Source organism: Megascapheus bottae, chromosome 31 (genome assembly GCF_031878675.1).
Source record: "Megascapheus bottae isolate mThoBot1 chromosome 31, mThoBot2.hap1, whole genome shotgun sequence".
In the NCBI taxonomy this organism is placed as follows: Eukaryota; Metazoa; Chordata; class Mammalia; order Rodentia; family Geomyidae; genus Megascapheus; species Megascapheus bottae.
Genome location: NC_143539.1, coordinates 1,511,332 through 1,531,960, shown reverse-complemented (window position 1 = coordinate 1,531,960; position 20,629 = coordinate 1,511,332). Strand labels below are relative to the sequence as shown.

The 20,629-nt window shown below is 49.9% G+C and overlaps 1 protein-coding gene across 5 annotated transcripts in view; it reads left to right on the top strand.

Annotated features, from left to right (window-relative positions):
• Positions 1 to 7,243: 7,243 nt before the first annotated feature.
• LOC150043441 (vomeronasal type-1 receptor 1-like) overlaps positions 7,244 to 20,629 on the top strand; it is a 48,479-nt gene continuing 35,093 nt past the window's right edge. Inside the window, exons 1-5 of one of the 5 annotated variants that reach the window (XR_016533402.1) lie at positions 7,244 to 7,999; positions 8,283 to 8,436; positions 15,202 to 15,351; positions 16,422 to 16,517; positions 17,360 to 17,740. Coding sequence is in view for 2 of the 5 variants with exons in the window: in XM_090322314.1 (XP_090178440.1) it covers positions 11,034 to 11,927 (894 nt within the window). In the remaining 3 variants the exon portion in view is untranslated. Of the gene's footprint in view, positions 8,000 to 8,282; positions 8,437 to 8,892; positions 13,243 to 15,201; positions 15,352 to 16,421; positions 16,518 to 17,359; positions 17,741 to 20,629 lie in introns of those variants that run through there. The other 4 variants (XR_016533401.1, XM_090322314.1, XM_090322313.1 and 1 more) reach the window with 4 other exon arrangements.

Genomic DNA, 20,629 nt, shown 5'->3' with positions numbered 1-20,629 from the left:
CTCTACACAGCTAGGTGTCTCATCTGTGATCATTCCTGGGGTTACACTTTCTGAGTTCTGGAAGGTTTGGGCACTCTTCTCCGGTAAGAAAAGAATGCATCCTGCCCGGAACACAGATCCTTACCCTTGACCTGGGCATCTCTGGTCTGCATTGTGGCTAGGAGGTCACTTACGTTTGGGGAAGCATTATTCTCCGGAAGGCATACATCCTGCCAGACAAATGTCAATTCTTGGGGTGAGAAATGCATCTCTCAGGAAGGCATGCATCCTGCTGTTTCTCAAGCAAAGCCTCTGTGTTCCTAAACACCAGTGTCACCGAGTGGCCTTCGCCAGGCCTCACCGTCCTTGGTTCATCCTGCCTCACTTTCCCCTACATGGCTTGGGTCTCTTCAGCTGAAGGGAAGCAGAGGAGTGCATTTCTCCTGCATTTGCTGTCTGCTTCTCACACCTCATTTCCTCCAGTCTGTCCTGCTTCATTCCTGTGCAGTTGTTTCTTGTCCAGAAGAGAACCGTCAACAACTGACGACTAAGTGCATGTCTCTGGGCAGGGCAGTGGAGACCCTGTGGTGTCTCGGCCTCCAGGTGGGATCCTGAGCGACTGCACTCAGGTAGATTTGATTTTGGAGCCTGGGCTGGTGGCCACCTCTTTGGGAGTTTTCTCTAGAGAGCTCCCTGGCAAGGTGGCATATTTTCTAGAGGACAATGGCATGTTTGGGGAGACACTGATTTTTGGGTGCTGTTTTTCTGCCCCTGTTTGTGGATAGGCAGGGGTGTGTCTGTCCATCAGTGAGCACCGGCCTTGTGAGGGTGTCTGGGTCACCACACTTAGTCCCAGAGGCTGCAGGTGGGTACAGCTGGAGCGGAAAGTCCTTGGCCACACGGTGCCTTTACTTTTGTGTGCCCTCCTCTCCCTGGAAAATTTGGCAACACAATCGCCACAGACCCAAAAGACCTTGGATCCTGTTGTGCTGTTTGTCAGGAAAACAATGTTGGACTGGCTGCTGCAGGGCTCCTGCGGTTTCCTGATGTTCTGTGTCTGGGGCTCACGCTCTGGGCCAGCACCTCCACGCTCTCCCTCCTGTTCAGACATGAGCAGAGAATGCGACATGTCCAGAGGACCAGCGTCTCCTCCAGAGCCGCTCCTGAGTCCAAAGCTACCAAAGCATCCTCCTCCTGGTGAACCTTTCTCTCCTTTTACCCCGGGTCCTGAGTCCCCGCTGCCTGGAATCGTAGCTACTCAGGAGGCTGTCATCTGGGGCTGTAGCTTGAGGCCAGCCAGGGCAGAAACATTTGCTAGGCCCATCCTCAAATAGTCCACACAGAAAAGGCCAGGCTAAAGCATGACTCCAGTGGGAGAGTAGCCCAGCATGTGGGAAGGCGAGTTCAAACCCCCAGTTCATAGCATGGGAGCAGAGGCTGGGCCTGGCACCAGTCCAACACAGAGACTCCCCGCGGGGCATCGGGCTTCTGCTTCTTTGCTCACATGGCACCAGCAACTCTGCTAGAAAAGCCAAGTCGTGACTTCTTCCCCCACACCCTCTCCCCTGCCTCTGCTCAGAAGATGTGCATGTTGTATTTCTCTGGGAGCGCCGGCTGGAGGCAGAGTTCTTGTTTCAGGGTCTTAGTGGAAGTTTTCCCTCACCTCCACCTGTGGGGCTGAAAGACAGGCATGTGGGGATGGCAATGGAGAGGAGTGACCAACCTGCATGGTGACCACGATTGCTTCTGCCGGGCTGGTGGCTCAGGCCTGTCCTCCTAGCTACTCAGGAGGCTGGTAGCTGAGAACCATGGTTCAACCCAGCCCAGGAAGGAAAGTCTATCAGATTCTCAAATGATCCACCAGAAAACCAGAAATGGAGCTGTGGTTCAAAGCAGTAGAGTGCTCATCTTGAGCACAAAAGCTCAGACACAGTGCCTAGGCTACAAGTTCAAGCCCCACATCTGACAGAAGCAAAAAAAGAGAACATAGCTTCACACAATAGATATGCACTAAGAAAAACAGTTCTAAGGAAAGCCACTGAATTTGTTTGAAGAGGAGGATGAGGATGAGGTGCTACAATAGGCGTTGACTTGGATGGAAGTGCCAGGAAACCTGGATGCAGCTAACATCCGCTAATGAGAAAAACTCAAGGCATGAGGAAGTCATAATTGGTTTGGGTAATTAGCCGCTGGGAATGGGATTCGGAAAACTTTCTCAGCTCCCAAGGCCTGTCCTGTCAGTGCCTGCATGTGGAGGCCGTAATTGCTGTTCTGAAGGGAGGTGAGGTCACAGAGATGACTCTATCTCCTGTCCCATGCTCATGTCACATCCAGGTGTGTGTCCCAGCCCACCAGGTCTCCAGGCCAGGGCTCTGCTGAGCACTTAGTTTTTAGGTCTGAAGACACCGCTGGGAGGCAAGCAGGGCTGAGCCAGTGCTTGTGCCAGGACAAGGTACTCTGGGATAGAGAAAGATCCAGAGCAAGTAGGGAAAGGATGCAGCAAAGGCCAGGAAGTGGAGAAAGGGGCGTCTCCCAACTCTGACAATCTGTCCACTACGGAGTCATTTTCTAAAAGCCCTGCAGAGAGCTCGGCTGAAACTCCAGGAGAAAGAATGAGAGCTGAACTTGAAGGAGCCTAAAGATGCAATGATTAAACCAGGCTGCTCTTCATATTGCTTCACACCCATCAGGAATGGATTCTGTTGTAGTTCTCCTACAGTTCTGTGTACAGTGGTGTTAGGTGTACAAAAAGTCACTCCTGTCCTCTTATGAAGAAAGCTGGATCTGAATCTGTCCATGGACTTTTTTTAATTTATATATTTTTTATTGTAATTAATAAAAGGGTTACATGATATTTTCCAGATAGAAGGTGCATTAATTCACATATATTGATACCCTTTCACATGTCTTGGTCCCCATTACCCTCCCCTCCACCCCTATCCCCCATCCATGGACTTTTAAAAATGTGTTCTTCCATCCTAGGGACAGTTGCTGGCCTCCTCGGGAGGTGAGCTGCGGTGAGTTGACATGAGGTTGATTTCTCTGCTGAATGTGGGGAGAGGAAGATCTACAACCACGAGCACTGGACAGTGGTCAGAACCAAATGTCTTCATTATTTCCTGAGGTTTACAGACATCCTGATAATACTGGGCCCTGGTGGCTCATGCCTGTCATCTTAGCTGCTCAGGAGGCTGTGATCTGAGGATCAGGGTTCGAAGCCAGTCCAGGCAGAAAAGTCCGTGAGACTCATCTCCAATTAACTGCTAAAAATGTGAGAGTGGAACTCTGGTTCAAGTGGTGGAGCTCAGGGAGAAACACTAATCCCTAGGTAGATGAGTCAAAGATGGGAGTATCTATGACCTTATGGCAATGTGAAGGGATCCAATTCGTCATTTAAATAATGAAATTAGTGTCTTCTTTTTCAAAAGTCATGTTTATTGAATTTATATGTGTGCTGTGCACTTAGCTTTTTACTTTTATTTTTATTTTTAACAGCTAGGACCCAACTCAGGGTAGCTAGGTAGCTAGTGTTCTTTCACTGAGCTAACTCCCTGTTTTTAGTGTTGTTTTTTCAGTGGGTCATGTGGCTTGAACTTGACCTGGGCTCTGTCCTTGAGCTAAGCCCCACTTCTTGTTTTATGGTGGTTAGAGATAAGAATCTAGGTACTCAGTCTTCTGAGTACCTAGGATTCTAGGTGTGAGCCACCATGCCCAGCTAAATCTGTTTTATGCTGTTTAATAATCACTTCTTATCTAAGACCACAGGAATAATTTCATCATTATAAAAATTCCATTAGTTGCCTTGAAATCCATCCCCCACCATGTGACTATAGCAGTTCATTCTAGAAATGTTGATGTGTGCTCCTTTGTCACCCAGGCTTCCGTCAACTCATCCTTAATGCCGAGTTTTCCAGGAAACAGGATAGCCTTATTCTCCACCCATCTGATCTTGATCAGTTTCACCAGAGCATATAATGAAAGTTGATACTGGTGTCAAAAAATTTAGACTAAACTGGGCAGTAGAGGCTCATGCTTGTAATCTCAGCTCCTCAGGAGGCTGCGATCTAAAGCACTGTGGTTCAAAGACAGCCTGGGCAGGAAAGTGAGACTTATTTTTGATTAACTTTTATAAAAGGTGAATGTACAGCTAGCTCAAGTGTAGTACGGTGCTAGGCTTCACTAACGAAAAAAAAAAAAAAGCCCAGGAAGAGTGCCCAGACCTTGAATTAAGCCCCAGGTTGCTGGGTTTCTCAGTGGGGCTTTAACTCCTGAGCTCAAGAAATTCTGGCCGGACCACAGATCCACCTGGCTACAGAATTTTTTTGTTTCAAATTCTTCTTATGCCAGTATAGGGACTAGAACTCAGGGCTTGGGCACTGACCCTGAATTTTTTGGCTCAAGGCTGATAAGAGCCATAGCTCCACTTCTGTCTTTATTTATTTTTGCCATTCCTGGGCTTGAGCTCAGAGCCTCGGCAGTGTCCTTGGTCTTTCTCAAGGCTAGAACTCTACCACTTTGGGCACAGCACTTTTCTATGTATGTGGTACTGAGGAATCAAATCCAGAACTTGGTGCATGCTAGGTCATGGCTTTTTTTTTTTTTTTATAACAGATCATTTGGGAGATAAGAATCTCCAGGCTTTTTAAAAAACAACTAATTTGGGAGATAAAAATCTCACAGAGGTCCCTGTGCAGCCTGGCTTTAAACCCCCATTGTCTGATTTCAGTCCCTGAGCAGTTAAGATTAGAGTGAGCCAGCAGCGCCATGTCTGCGGAAGCTGGTCAGGATGGTGTTAGTTGGAGGGAGGGCGGTTCTCCAGAGCTGGAGGAACGTGAGCTAGGGAGGAGAGGACACTCAGGGGCCCGCCATGGGGACCATGCTCTTGTTACTGGGTCTCGGTGGAGTTCTGTGAAATTTCTCTCTCCTTTACTGTCTCGTTCAATATGATCAATGCCCACGAAGGCCCACGGATAGCATTCTCAGGCACTTTGTTCTAGCCAACGTCTTAACCATTCTCTGTAAAGGAGCTCCCCTGTCAACAGTGGCTTTCCAGGGCAGACATCTCCTGGATGACCTGGGTTGCAAGGTTCCCCTTTCCACGCAGAGTGGGCGGGGCATGGGCGTCAACACCACCTTCCTCTGGGTGTCTGCCAGGCCGTCACCATCAGCCGCACCCACTCCTGCCTCCCCAGGTCCACCTCTGCTGGGCCCTGCAGCTGGCCCTCGGCTTGACCTTCCCTTTGTATGCGCACACCACGTGGATCCTCACAAACCACACCAAGAAAAAAGATTTCCAGCACTGTTCTTTGGAAGGTGCTGAGGAAACCAGCTAGGCCCTCTCCACTGTGCGGTGTCATCCCTGAGCTTTGCTCCTCTGCGCTCATGCCGGGGTCAGGGGCCACGGTCTTCATTCTGACCAGGCACGCGAGGCAGCGTCCACACCTTCACAGCCCCCGGGGTGCCCCCGAGTCCAGAGCCACCCACAGCATCCTGGCCCTGACATCCTCCTTTCTCACGCGGTTCACGCTCTCCAATGTCCTGTCTGCCTTGCGAACCGTTCCAGCCCCCGCTGCACGGCCTCCATGTGCTTCCCGCGCGGAGCCCCTTCCTCCTGCTGCGGCCCCGCACCCAGAGCCCGGCCTCGCTCTGCCTCGAACGACACCGCGCGCTCGGGCGGAAGGACGCGAGACCCGGGCTCCCTCCATTATTCATTCGAGAAACGAACGCAGGCAGGTTCACGAAGAACGAGCGCCTTCTGTTCTGAGGCTGTCCGTCCGTCCGTCGGTCCGTCGGTCCGTCCGTCTGTGTCTGACAGCGCGCCAGCTCTGGGCTTCGACTCGGGGCCCACGGCGCGGGCTGGGGTCGCGGTGGCCCGCGCCCTCCTCCCGGGCGCCTCCCCCTCGGCACCGCGCGCCGGGGGCGGAAGGAGCGGCGGGAAGGAGCGGCGGGCGACGCGGGCGCGGGTGGAATGCAGGGCGGGTCACCTGTCCCGGCTCCTCCCCGTGCGCTCCCCGCGCTCCGCCGTCCTCGCAGTACGCGGCGAATGGCGGGAACGCCGCCGCGCTTCCGGGAGGAGGAACACGACGCACTTCCGGCGCCCCTGTCTGACGTCACGAGCCCGCGCCGGCGTTTCCGCGGCTCCCGGGGCGGCCATGTTGGAGCCATGGGACCTGCGGGTCCCGCGAGGAGCCGAGGGGCGCCACGCGCAGCCGCCCTGCAGCCGTGTCGTCCACCGCGTGACCGCGGGAGGCCCCGGCGCCATTCCTCACACCGCGTCCATACAACATGGAAGGCTTGAACTCCCGGGGACAACCGCGCCCGAGCTTCTCAAATTCACGCTCCTCCTCGTTGGCTTCCAAACCACGTCCAGCCGTGTGGCGCTGGAGCTCTGCATTTTGGGTACTGGAAAGGCAAGTGTGAGCATGGATGTGGAGGAGGAGGAGGAGCAGGAGGAGGAAGAGGAGGAAGAGGAGGAAGAGGAAGAACAACCACAGCAGCAGCAGGCAGGGAGGGGAAAACATGGAGTAACACACACCTGCATTTCCCAATCTGCTCACCTCCAGCCTGCGCTGCCTCGGCCGGAGGACTTGGCAGGCTTCCTGAGACTGCGCGTCTCTAACACGGCCGCCTCAGTGCACACCTGTGCAAGAATGTGCACTCGACCTGAAGAGTGGGCTTGGGGAAGCTGGGTGTGATGGCTCCTAACTAATCCTAGCTAGACAGGAGGCTGGGAATTGAGGGCTAAAACCCAGCCCCCCCGTCTTATCACCAGTTAATCAGCAGAAAACCGGATTGGCGCTGTGGCCCAAGTGGTAGAGCAGTAGCCTTGAGCTGAAGAGCTCAGGGAGAATGCCCAAGCCCAGAGTTCAAGCCCACGACCAAAGATTAGGATTGGAGGAGGATAATTTTGGACATTAGGATTTCTTTCCACTACACCCTTTTCCTTCAGTGACAAAGTTAGGATTACAGGTTGGTGCCAAGGGCTCACACCTATAATTCTAGCTACTCTGGAGAATAAGCTGTGAGGATCAGAGTTCAAGGCCAGTCCAAGCAAGAAAAGCCCATGAGACATTAATCTCCAGCAAACCACCAAAAAGCCAGAAGTGGAGCTGTGGCTCAACTGGTAGAAGTGCTTACATTGAGTGGAAAAGCTCAAAGAGACTTCCTAGTAATTCAGTTCAAGCTCCAGGATGAGAAGAAGATGAAGAAGGAAGGAGGAGAACAGGAGGAGGAGGAGGAGGAGGGAGAAGGAGGAGGAAGGAGGAGGAGGAACAGGAGGAAGTCCTCCTGAAGAGAAAGATAAGTGTGAGTGGAATGGTAAGAATTGTCTCCTCTGGATTCCATTTGTGAATTACCATTCATAGCAGGGATTCAAGAAGTACTTCACATGCCTTCAAGAGTGGCAAGTTAGGTCACTTTTGTTCCCTGTGCTGCCTTGGCCCCAGTCCAGGTCAAGGAATGAATCTAGAGATATTCTGAGCAGTGGTTTGGTGAGGACTTCCATCACTTGTTGAGCGATGTGTTCGGAACACTTGACTGAGATTTCCCCAGGGCCTGCTGGAGCTGTGATCTTACCTGGGAGGCCCCAGAGCCCATGGTCTAGCGTGAACAACCTGGCACACTGCAGGGAGCCAGGCAGGGAGGCAATGATCTGCTTTGGAGACCCTGGTGGGGAAGGCTCAGCCTAGCTTTGAGCACCTTGTCTACACTTCTCATCCCTGAGCGTTCACTGCGACGGCCTCAAGAAGTTTTCAGTTCGTGTTAATTAGCTCATGGCTTAATGACCCCTGGGTCCTTCACTTTTTCAGCTGCTTCACTTTCCATGGTCCCTCTGCAGGACTTGTCAGTGCCCTGCCAGTGACAGGATAATGGTGACTCTGGATGGGGAAATGAGCTTATCTTCCCCCTTCCTCAGAGACCAACTCAGTGAACCTCAAGATCTATAACTGTGGGATCCAGACGGCTTGTGTTCATCGATGGCCACAGCACTGTGCCCTACCCAAGGCAGAGATCAACTGTGGTGAGTATTTCCTTGTGGCTCAGGCTGTTGTCTTATTTGGGGGGTTGGGTCCCTGTCACCAAGTTTGTAGAGTTTGGAGGGCAGGTGAGGACGAGGATGGAATGCAAATTTGCTTTGAGCATCAGGAAACCACCTCCAAAAGCCCTGGACTTGTTCTGGACTGATAGAGTAATGGAGAGTGCCATGCACAACAGGCAGGGAAACGGGGTTGGGCAGCGGGCAGTGGAGCCAGCCTGAGTCTGGGCCTGAAGTTTGCCACGCTCTTCTCCCTCTGCTCCCGAAGGTGTGTTATGCTCCAGTTCAGGAAGCCTTGTCCCAAAAGACCATCAGAGACCATCACCGTTGTAAAAGCAAAGGAGTCTTTATTGCAAGCTTGAGCTTGGGTCTCCCACGTACACGGCCACAACTGGTAACGCTGAGAGGCCTCGAGTCCAGAGGTACAGCACCTTTTATACATTTTTGGGGGGAGGCAGGGGCTGAGCACAAATCACAGTACTTTGAATTGGTTGAGTGAGATCACTAGAGTGACTCAAGAGGATGCGTGCTAAACTTGAGGGTTTGTCCTTTTAGATAATGATTACCAGACTCCAGGAAGGGCTATTCTGGTACTATAGACATAAGCCCCATCTGTGGTTCTGGGAATTGTTTTGCACTAGGCTTTTCCCTAGCATTAGGGCTAGGTAGATGTGTCTAATCTTTAGCTTTTGTTCCTCTTCCCTTCATGTACACCCTGTGTGCCCGCACACACACACACACACACACACACACACACACACACACGGATGTCTTTGAGAGATTTGATGGATGTGTATCATCATCATGAAGTTGTAGTACTGATGGTTTTCTTTCCTCTGTCTGTCTGTCTGTCTGTCTGTCTGTCTTTCACTCTTTAGGTGGGTCGTGGGCCTCTCTCCCTTGTTTTGTAGGTCATGGGGCTTGAACTGTGGCCTGGGCACTGTCCCTGAGTTTTTCAACTCAAGGCTACCACCCTACCTTTGAGCCAAGACCTACTTCCAGTTTTCTAGAGGTTAATTAGAGATAAGAATCTCAAGACCTTTTGTGCCCAGGGTTCTTTTGGCCTGGGTTGGCTTTGAACTTTGATCTTCAGATCTCAGCCTCCTGAGTAGCTACGATTACAGGTGTGAGCCACCACACCCAGCTTTCTTTCTTCTTTTTACTTGTGAAAAGCATGACTTAAACTCACTGTGGATTAGGACTCCAATCTCTGGAGCCAGGACATGTATGATCCCTTTGCAGGCTCTTCCTACTAACTTGAGGGTCTGGGCACCCCATACAGGGTGTCTCCACTCCTCCTCCATTGAAGAAGGAGCAGAAGGTAATCTCTCTCTGGCTGATAAGTAGAGTGGCAGGGCCTCCACACCACTGTCCCCTAGAAAATAGGAGGATCATCTCATTGGCCTGGTTTAGAGTAAGCATCCTAAGTTCCTGCTTGTGATGTTGCTGATACCTTCAACTTGAAGGTATCCTGTAACCTTGACTTCTCATATTTCGGTGTTTCTGCACTGGTATTTTCCCTTATGCTGTTATTATAACTTCAAGTTCTTCTCTGTCTCTCTGTATGCCTTCTTTCCGTTTAATTTTTTTTTTTTTTGGCAAGTCCCAGGGCTTGAACTTAGAGCCTGGGAACTATCCTTTGACAGTTTTGCTCAAGTATAGTGTTGTGCCACTTGAGCCACAGCACCCCTTCTGGCTTTTTCTGTGTATTGTAGTAGGAGGATCGAACCCAGGGATTCATGCATGCTGGGAAAGCACTTTACCACTAGGCTATGCTCCCAGCCCTGTCTTTGAAACAAAACAGAAAACTGTATTATATAACCTTTTCTTTTTTCTTCTAGTGCCAGGGCTTGAACTCAGGGCCTGAGTCCTGTCCTTGGGATTTCACAAGGCTAGAGCTCTGCCACTTGAGCCACAGCACCATTTCTAGCCTTTTCCAAGTACGTGGTACTGAGGAATCAACCCAGGGCGTCTTGCATACTATGCAAGCACTCTATCCCTAGACCAAACTCCAGATCATTTTTTTTCTTTTCTTTTCTTTTCTTTTTTTCCAGTCCTGGGCTGGAGCTCAGTGCCTGAGCACTAACTTTGGGCTTTCTCAAGGCTAGAGCTCTACCGCTTGAGCTTCAGCACCACTTCCGGCTTTTTTCTGTGTATGTGGTACCGAGGAATCAAACCCGGGTCTTCGTGCATGCTAGGTAAGCAAGCACTCTACCACTAGGCCAAAGTCCCAGTCCCCATTTTTCTTTCTGTCATGGAGCTTGAACTTGTGCCTGGGTATCCCTGGGCTCTTCAGCTGAAGGTTAGTGTTCTACCACTTGAACCACATTGCCACTTCCTCTGTATTCCTTTGGCTGTCTCTCTTTTCTCTCTGACTCTGCTTCCATCTCTCTGTCTCTGACTCTATCTCTCTCTATCTCTGTCCCTTTCCATCTCTCCTCTTTCTCTCCCTATCCCTCTGTCAGTCTCTCGGTCTTGCCTCTCTCTCCCTCCACTCCTCCCAGTGATAAGGGTTTGAACTGTGCACTTCCCTTTTTCTCTTTTGCTTTTCTTTCTCTACCCTTTCTGTTCTCCTGCAACCCTTTTGATGACTTCCAATGCTCTCCCTTTCTCCCTCCTTCCCCACTACTTTTCTCTTCAGAGTATATTGTCTCCTGCGTCATCTGACTCTTCTCCTACATGGAGTCAAAGTGGTGCACACATCTTAGCTTCCATCTTCTACTCAGCCTTCATACAAACACACAGGCTTTACGTTGTGCATAATATCGTGGTTATGTGGATGAAGAATGGAAGATAGACTGACTCTCTGGCTCAGCTTAATGAGTATACAATAAATATACCATGTTGGAAAATCTGAACAGCCACTTTGACCTTCCACAAATACAGTTTGTCTTCCAAGGAGTCCCTGAGCGACCTGGAATTCCTATCAAAACACAGGGCACTGGAGCAAATCTCCACTATGTCATAACTTTATGACCTTCAGGTTTCCTGCAGAACTTTGTCCTAAGAGCCTGCAACAATGACTTTTAGTGATCTCATCCTCAGGCTTCTTTTCCTGGCCCAGGCTGGGATCGGAGTCTTGGGGAATCTATTTCTTTTCACAACTTATTCTCCCAGGACCTGTGTGGGCCATGCCCTGAGGCCCACACACCTGATCTACACCAACATGGCTGTGGCCAATCTCTTGGTGCTTCTGGTGAAAGGGATTCCCCAGATGCTATTTATGTGGGGTAAAATAATCCCCCTGGACAACACTGGGTGTGGACTGGTCTATTATATCCACAGGGTGGGCCGAGGCCTTTCCCTCTGCACCACCTGCCTCTTGAGCAATTTTCAGGCAGTCACCATCAGCCCCAGAGCGGTGGCATGGGCGTGGCACAAAGAGCAAGCTTTGAAGAATATCAGGTCCTCCTGCCTCCTGTGTTGGACTTTCAACTTGATGTTCAACATCTATGTCCTTATGTACATGGAGAGTGTTCAACATGGCCACAATTCTACCCAGAGAAAGGACTATGGATTCTGTTCTTCCAAAAGTCCCCTATCAAATGCTACCAAAGGCACAATCCTCTTAACGTTTCCAGATGTGATGATTCTGGGCCTCATGGCCGGGGCGAGCGTCTACATGCTTCTTGTCCTCCACAGACATCAGCGGCAAGTGAGGTACATTCACACCCACCGAGACACTCACAAACTCTCCCCTGAGGCCAAGGCCACTCAAACCATCCTGCTTCTGGCAAGTTCCTTCATTTTGTTTTATTTCACCAATACTGCAATGGCACTTTATAATACTATTATGTTGACGCCTCCTTTCTGGAAGCAGTACACTAACAGTTTACTGGTGGCCTCTTATCCCACCATCAGCCCCTTGATCCTGCTGTTAAGAGAGCCCCACAAACCGGCTTTCTGCTCATAAGCAGTGACAAAGAAATCCAATATTGCATAGCCGTGATGAAAAAAAAATCATGTCATTTTCAGGAAAGTGCATGGAAATGGAGATTGTCACATTGAGCTAGACAGCCAAACTCAACAGGTTAGCTACTGTGTATGTTCACTTGCTGTGGAAAGTAGACCTAAGAGACATGGATATTCAAGTTCATGAGGGTGGCATATATTTTAGGGGAGTTTTAACTATGAGATTTTGCAGTACATGGCAGGAGGGGAGGAAGGAGAAGGAGAGAGGATGAAAAACACTGAGAGACACTGCGATAATGTGTGAAGATGTCAGGAGATCTCTCAGTGAAGGTTGAGGACCACGAGGATGGGAGCATGGGAAAAGAGAAAGCACTGGAAATCATAATTTGATTAAGATATAGCATTCTCAAGTCTAAAATGCCATAGTGAAATGGCCTGCTACAAGTATACATTTAAAAATGAGAGGAGACTAAGGCAGGTTGTGGGAGAGTGGCTGACAGAAAGAGAAGAAAGATGGGTGAGGATGGATAAGTTCACACACTTTACCAACATATATAACTATAGAATAATAAAATCTGGGATAAGGAGAGTGATGAAGGACGTGTGTTTGGTGGAGATATATTCTAAGTGCATCTAAAAATATCACCATGAGCCCTGCATCTGTACGACTAACATATGTGAGTGCATTTCTCTTTTTTTTTCTTTTGTACCCATCCTGGGGCTTGAACTCAGGGCTTGGGTGCTGTTCCTGGGCTTCTTTTGCTTAAGGCTAGCACTTTCCCTGAGCCACAGCAGCACTGTGGCTTTGTTTTTGGTGATGAAACAGAGATAGGAGTCCCAAGGACTTTCCTGCCCAGTCTGGCTTCTAACCTCAACCTTCATATCTCAGCCTCCATAGTAGTGAGGATTATAGGCCTGAGCCAACATCACCCAGCTGTGAATCCATCTCTTTAACAAATCCAAAATGTAGGTGGTTCCCTTGACCATAATTATTTAGTAAATGGAGCAATGATGTATGGATGTCTAGAGTATGAAAAACAACACAATGATTCTAAAGGTGTTTGCATGACAAACATGAGGATGGACTTGAATTGTATGAAGGGTACTCTCAGCTTCATTCCAGAATATAGACAAGCAGGAAAATAAACTCATTCCATGTACTGTGTGGTCATATCTATTTCTTTTGAAATAATTGATGGAATTTTGGAGGTAAGTTTGCACAGAAATAATTCTTTGGCCAGAGCTTATTTACTGGATAGTTAATCTCTTGCCCAAGGAAGTATAGCAGATGAGTGTTGAGTCTCAGTGGGGGGACTGAAGAGGGACAGGGAATGAGGGAGGAAGGGAGAGAGGGAGGGAGAGAGAGCGAGACAGAGAAAGAAGGAGAGAGAGGGAGAGGGAGGGGGGGGGAGAGAGAGAGAGAGAGAGAGAGAGAGAGAGAGAGAGAGAGAGAGAGAGAGAGAGAGGGGGAGGGAGAATGAATATAGAATGGGAGAGATAGGTGTTGAAAAGTAGACATTAAGCTGGGCACTGATGGCTCATGCCTGTAATCCCAGCTACTTAGGTGGCTGAGATCTGAGGATTAGGGTTCAATGCCAACCAAAGCATGAAAGTCTGTCAGACTTCATCTCTGATTAACTACAAAAGCCAGAAGTGGCACTGTGTCTCAAGGGGTAGAGTGCTAGTCTTCAGCAAAATAAGCTCAGGGACAGTGCTCGGTCCCTGTGCTCAAGCCCTAGGACTGCTGCTTGAGAGGCTGAGCCAGGGGTTGAAGCCCAGCCTGGGTGATATAAAAAGACCCCACTAGGAGGGAAGGAAGAAGGAAGGGAGGGAGGGAAAGGAGAAGGAAGGAAAGAAGAGAGGGAGGGAGGGAGGCTTGAGGAGAGCTTACTGGACATGGCGTCGTTGATGCTGGGAGGGTTAGCAATTGTGTTAGAGATCACAGATCATCACTTGAGGGCTGGAGATGCAGCGGAGCGGGAGAGCATTTGCAAACAAGTGCAAGGCCCTGGATTCGACCTCCAGGACCCACCTACCCCCCAATACAAACAAGATTTTCGCTGGATGCAAGTCATGATTCAGTAGTGGTTGGCACACACTGTGAATGGCCTCGCCCCTGGCCTGTGGGTGGCTGGAGCCTCTATCTGGCTAGGGGGTGTGTAGGGGGGCATGTAGCCACCCGGCCTGCTCTGCACTCCTGGTCCACACATGTGAGGTGACTCTTCCTCCCCATCATGAAGTGCACACTGGTCCTGTGACAGAGACCCTGCACCTGTCCTCCGAGGCGTGGAGGACAGACTGTGGTTGATTCACAGGACAGAAGCCTGTGCAGCCATGAGAAGGCGCCGCCTGGGTGATCTGCACCCCTAGTCCTGAGGGAGACCCAAGGAAATAATGGTGGACTGAAATTCAGAAGCAGGCGGAGCAGCGGGTGTGGTGGCTCTCGCCTGCAGTCCCAGCACTGGGAGGTGGAGGCAGGGGAATGGAGGGTTCGAGACTAGCAGCTCCCTATCTCGAATGGGAGGACAGGAAGATGGAGCCATGGTGTGCAGGGGAGGGAGTGGCTATGGCAGAGTGCAGGCCTGTAGGGGGGCAGCTGAGCCTCTGCTTCCTCTAGGAGCAGGACCCCAGCCCTGGCTCTAGGCAGCTCTTTCCTCTGAGTTGGGGCTGGAGCTGAGCCTGCTCTGGCCCAAGTTCCTTAGTTCACTTCACACTGCAGCCCTCTGCCCTCTGCTTCCAGCACCCTGCAGAGCGAGGTCAAGTCAGTCCTAGAGAAGCTGACCCAGGACCAGGACATGGACATCAAGTACTTTGCCCTGGAGGCCCTGACTGTTGAGGCCCCGGGCAGGGGAGGGGGGTGGGCCGTGGCACAGGAAGCTGGGGTTCTGAGTCCTGCCCCAAGCTGTCCCCCAAGTTCTGTCTCTTGCCTGAGGCTAAAAGAAGAGCCAGCACTGGGCCTTGGGTGCCAGCTCCGGTCCACCCTCTGGTCAGCCCTCCCTGAGCTCCTCCCTCCAGGAGCAACAGCAATTGATCCTCCTCCCTGTGCTTGGTACTACATCTGCATGCACAGGAGTGACTCATCTGAGACTCAGTTACAATACAATGGCAACTGGAATCGAAATTTTCTAACCCTGGCCTAGGAAAAGGGAAACCCAGGTGAGATCCACCTGAATGGTGATAACCCTTGGGTCATCTGTCCTCTGCAGATCTCATCGCCACTCTCACTTTCAGGACTCACTTTTCCATGGCTGTAACGTTTTTACCTCTGCAAGCAGGGGAAGCAGCCAGGAATCAGGAATGGAGGAAGTCATGTTTCAATCTCCAGCTCCCAGCTCCTCTCTTGGGAATGTACATGGTGACAGCGCAGGACGGGAGGATCTGCACCCCAGAGCCCCAGGTGCCTTCACCTGTGGTGAGGAAGGCAGGTGAGGAGGATTGGCCAGTGTCTTAATGGCAGACCTTCCAGAGCAAAGAGGTGTTGATTCAGGTCATGTGACTCAGGGAGGCAATGCAGGGAGGGAGGAAGAAGAGGAGGAGGTGATGGCTGCTATCAAGGAAACTCCAGCCCAGGTCAGGGTGAGAAATTCCTATTCTCCTGGAATGTCACAGGGTTATTTCTGGGTGGGGTTGGAGTCCTAGCTCAGGTGATTAGCTCTCCCCAAAGGGTGGGACGTTGTTTGAGTTCTTCCCCTAGGAACAACACACAAATCTTGAAGGCACCTGTAGACTTCGCTACTTCAATCCCCTTTTAGGATGAGCCAGGTCCATTGACTATCCTTTTTCCTGTGCTTTTTGCTCATCAAGGTGAACTATTTAGGATTCTTCTCCCTGCTGAGGAGAGCATTTTACCCATTCTGTCCTCCTCCCTCCACTTCTGTCTGGACAAACACTCACCAAGTATTTCTATCTAACACACAAGCAGAGGATTTAAGTAAGCACAGAGCTCTGAACATGCCACAGGCATTGCCAGGTGCTGTTTGGAGTGGACCTAGGTCCTTCACCATCTCCAGAGAGAGATAGGTGTGGTGGTAGTATCATCATGGATGAGGATTAAAAATAACCCCCTTTGCTAGGTTGGGAGTTGAGCTAGGATTAAAGTGCTTGCCTAGCATTCACAAGGACCTGGGTATGAATCCTCAGTACTACACATATAGAAAGAGCTCGAGGTGGTGCTGTGCTCGGGTAGAGTTCTCAATCTCCTGAGTAGGGAAGGTGACAGGCAGGAGCTACTTGCACCCAGCCTGCAGGCTCATTGTAGATGAGTGGAAATGCCAGGCACTCAATGACAGAGGACACTGTATCCCCATCTAAGCATCTCACGTTCACTCCGCACATTTGGCTCACTGGCAGCTGGATATTGAAGTCAGGCTGTGAAATGGCAGGTGTGCCCTGGTGTCAGAAATGCCCCATCTCGAAATAATCCCTGGGGTGACTTGGTGTCTGCCTTCTCTCCTGCTCTCCAGCACACAAGCCTTCCTCTTTATGCAATGCACAGGTCTTGCTGTCTCCACACCAGACCTGATCAGATGTCTGCAGCAAGGCAAAGAGCCCTGGAGAGGAAGGAGAAAGGAAATATTGGGAGAAAGAACAGGTAAGTGGAAATGAACAGAACAGCTCCCCAGAACACAAGTTCAAAGGCCATGAAGGCTCACAATGTGAATTCAGAGATTGCTAAACTGAAAGTGCTTGTGGTAGTTGGCTTCTTTTTGGCCAGTCCTGGATTTTGAACTCAGGTCCTGGATGCTGTCCTTGACCTATGATGCTCAAAGCTCATGCTCTTCAACTTGAGCCACTGCTCCACATCTAGTCTTTGATGGATTACAGGAGATAAGGAAGTCCACAGCCCCACATCAGTGGATCACACATTTAGTCCTAGATATTATAGAGGCTGAGATCTAGGGCAACACTTGAATTGGAGCCCCACAAGCACTGTCTGTGAGACTCTAATGATCACTAACCCTCCAGAAGATCCGGATGTGGTACTGTGGCCCAAATTGGTGGAGCATTAGCCATAAGCTGAAGAGTTCAGTGATAGAATTCAGGAGTCGAGTTATAGCTCAGGTCCAAAATAAATAAAGAAATAGAAAAGAAAAACATAAAATAAAACAAGAATCTCACAGACTTCTCATCCATGACAACCATGAAGGGTAAGGATTTCTTATGTGTTTCAAATGGGTCGATTGTAGAGTCACAGTTCCCATGTGAAGCATGTGGGAAAATCTTCAGTAATTTCTCTTCCCTGTCTGGACATCAGAGAATCCATTGTGAAAACCATTCTATGAATGTGGAGAATGGGAGGAAACTTTTTCTTCCTACTCAGGGTTTCAAAAGCATGAGGAATCCATACGAATTAGAGACCTTTCAAATGCCAGCAGTGTGGCCTATGTTTTAAGTGCTATTCTCATTTGAGAACTCATTTGCAAATTCACACAGAAGAGAAAACCTGCCAGAGCCAGACTTGGAACAAATCCTTCAGCCATAGTTCATCTCCTGAGTCACACAAGAGAATCCACACAGGAGAGAAACTCCACCAGTGCAAACACTGCCAGAAATCCTTTAGATGGGTCTCCAACCTTAGGATTCATGAGAGGACACACACAGGTGGGAGGCCCTACCCATGTGATGTGTGTGACAAAGCCTTTCAACATCAGTCACATCTTAGAAACCATCAGCTTCTCCACTCGGGACAAACCCCACAGATGCAATGTGTGTGACAAATCCTTCACTCAGCACTGCCATCTGATCACCCACCAGCGAATCCACTCAGGAGAGAAACCCCACAGATTCAATGTGTGTGACAAATCCTACACTCAATGCTCTGATTACCGATCAGCGAATCCACTCAGGACAGAAACCCCACAGATGCAATGTGTGTAACAAATCATTCACTTGGCAATGCTATCTAATCACCCACCAGTGAATCCACTCAGGAGAGAAACCCCACAGATGCAATGTGTGTGACAAATCCTTCAGTCAACGCTGCCATCTAATCACCCACCAGTGAATCCACTCTGGAGAGAAACCCCACAGATGCAATGTGTGTGACAAATACTTTACTCATCTCAGCACTCTGATCACCCATCAGCGAATACACACAGGGTTGAAACCTCACGAGTGCAACCAGTGTGGAAAGAGCTTCAGAAAATTCTTCAACCTAAAATGACACAGGAGGATACACTGTGGAGAGAAACCCTACACATGTCAGCAGTGCCACAAATCCTTCAGAGACAGCAAGAGCCTTAGAAGTCACCAGAGAATCCACACTAGGTAGAGACCTACCAATGCCATGTTTGTATCAAATTCTTTACAAGGTGCACAAATGTCCAGAAAAACGAGCAAATCCACAGTCCGCAGGAACCGAGTAGTTTCATGGCACAGGGGATGACCTCTCAACATTACCCACAACAGAAGACACATGGAGAAAACACACCAGAAAAAAATCACAAACTGACAATTCAAAAATTTCTCCCATTGAATCCCATGCTTTAGAACCCATCACAGCATCTAGGAAGGAGAGGACCCAGGAAGGAAGGAGAAAGATGACATCACTTGTCAACTTCCCCTGTCCTCAGCATCTGGAGAGTCCAGACACTTAGCTCAAGTGTGAGGCTAATTGTCCTGGCAGACAGAACCCTGAGGTGAAACTGCAGTAAGAAGAGAGGGGGGAAGCTGAGATATGTGGGTGGCATGGCTCCAGTGGTAGAAAACTTGCCTGGGCAGCCTGAGTCTTTAGATCAGAACCAACCGTTCATCAACACAGGACTTGCCATGCTCTGTTCTCACCCCTGCCATCCTAGCTGCTCAGGAAACTGAGATATGAGGATCATGGTGTGAAGACAGCCAGGGCAGGAAAGTCCATGAGACTCTTATCCCCACTTAATATCTAAAAATGCTGCTGAAGTGGAGCTATGGCTCCAGGGGTAGAACTCCAGGCTTGAGCTAAGATGCTCAGGGACAGTGCCCAGGCCCTGACATGGAGAAATGAAGCCAGAGAGCCATGTTTCACTGAGGAGAAAATGTAGTGTGGCCACTGAAGTATGGATGCATAGTCACAGTAGAAAGAGTTTGAGTGTTCAGTGATATCTGCAGTGGGTTAATTAATAAACCTTACCAGTCAGTCTTTAGTAAAAAGTGAAAACCCCTCTTTCAAAGACTGTAAATTCATCTCAAACCTGACATTCGTAACGGAAAACATAGGAACTAAGTTGTAAGGTCAAGGGGTATGGAGGTTTAAATAGAAAGCTGTATTAGTTGTAGTTAATAACAATATTCTGGGAAAACTTGGCCAGCTCTTGAGTGTGTTTCATCTCTGTGGAATGAGGGAACATATAGGGCTGTATGTATGGTTAATTAGTTGTATTTAACTTTAGGATGTACTTCCCAATATTAGGGGATGGCTCTTAATGTTTCAATTCTGAATGTCAATAAATGAGTGAGGAACCTGGCACTGAAGTCTTACCTTTTTGATTTCAAACCAACCATGCCAGGGAACAAAGAGAAAGGCAGGGCCCAGCCCTAGTGTGTCCCCTCTCCACAAGCCTGGTCCCCATGAGCAGACCTCTATTCTCAGGGTTGTGGGCTGGAAGAGAAGGGAGGGAGGCAGGCAGGAGTTCTTCCCATCAGAATGAGAGCTTCATGGAGCAAGCACCCTGCCACCACTGCAGAGAGACATAGCTGGAGCCCACATTCAGCAGACCTGGACTCTGGGAGCCAGGTGAGGCCCCGCAGAACTTCCCTGGCTCTGGAGCTTCCCCTGCACCAGGAAAGCTCCATTGCTGCCCCAGGTTGTATTGAGGTTCCTGCTGGGCAGCAGAGCCCCTCATGTGCCAGTCGCAGGCCCACTAGACATGACATCTTGCAAACTCAGAAGTGTTGCAATTCAGTGGCAAGCATGGGCTCAGACCCCAGCCCTGCTGAGGAGGAAGCTCCGCCTCCTGAGGGAAGATTGACATCTGGTCCTCCAGAGGCTGCTTGTCATCACCTTGAAGCAGTGGTGGCATGGGGTCCTTCTGGTGCCAGGCAAGCTCTCCACCATTAGGCCAGGCTCCTGCCCCAGAGGTGGAAATTGTAATGAGAAGGCAGTCTTGGTTGTTAAGGAGAATGTGACGTAGAGAGGCCTCAGCTCACTCCTCTTTCCCAGGGTGTTTTGTCGTTGGGGAGGGGGGAGGGTGGGGGGAGGGGGGTGGGGGGGTTTCAGGGAAAGCAAAGGGTTCTGTTAAGTCCTGTCCAGTGCTGGTGGAAGCTATTGCTGGGGTCCAGGTGAATGACTGTAACTCATTGTCCTTGACAAAGGGCACATGCCAAGGGCTCCTGTGTGGGGAGTGGTGTGGGCTGTGGAAGAGCTGCAGGTGTGTTTGGGGCCCATAGAGGACAGGATGTGACCCTTCCTTTTCTTTCTTCCTTCCCTTCTTCTTTCCCTCCTTTTTGTTTTCCCTCCTTCCTCCCCATCGCTCCTTCTTCCTTTCCTTCCTTCTCTCTTTTTCTGATTTTCTTCTATCCTTGTTTTTACAGTCTGTTTTATTGACTAGAACTGATTACATATTGAACACAGCAGTAGAAATCTCGAGGCTACAATTGTAGGTCCTCATCCTTGACAGAAAGCTGTTTTTGGTGTGCATGTTGTGTGCATGTGTATGAGTGTGTGTACACAAGTGTGTGTATGAGCCTCTGTCTTACATGTTGGGTTGTGTGTCAGTGTGTTTA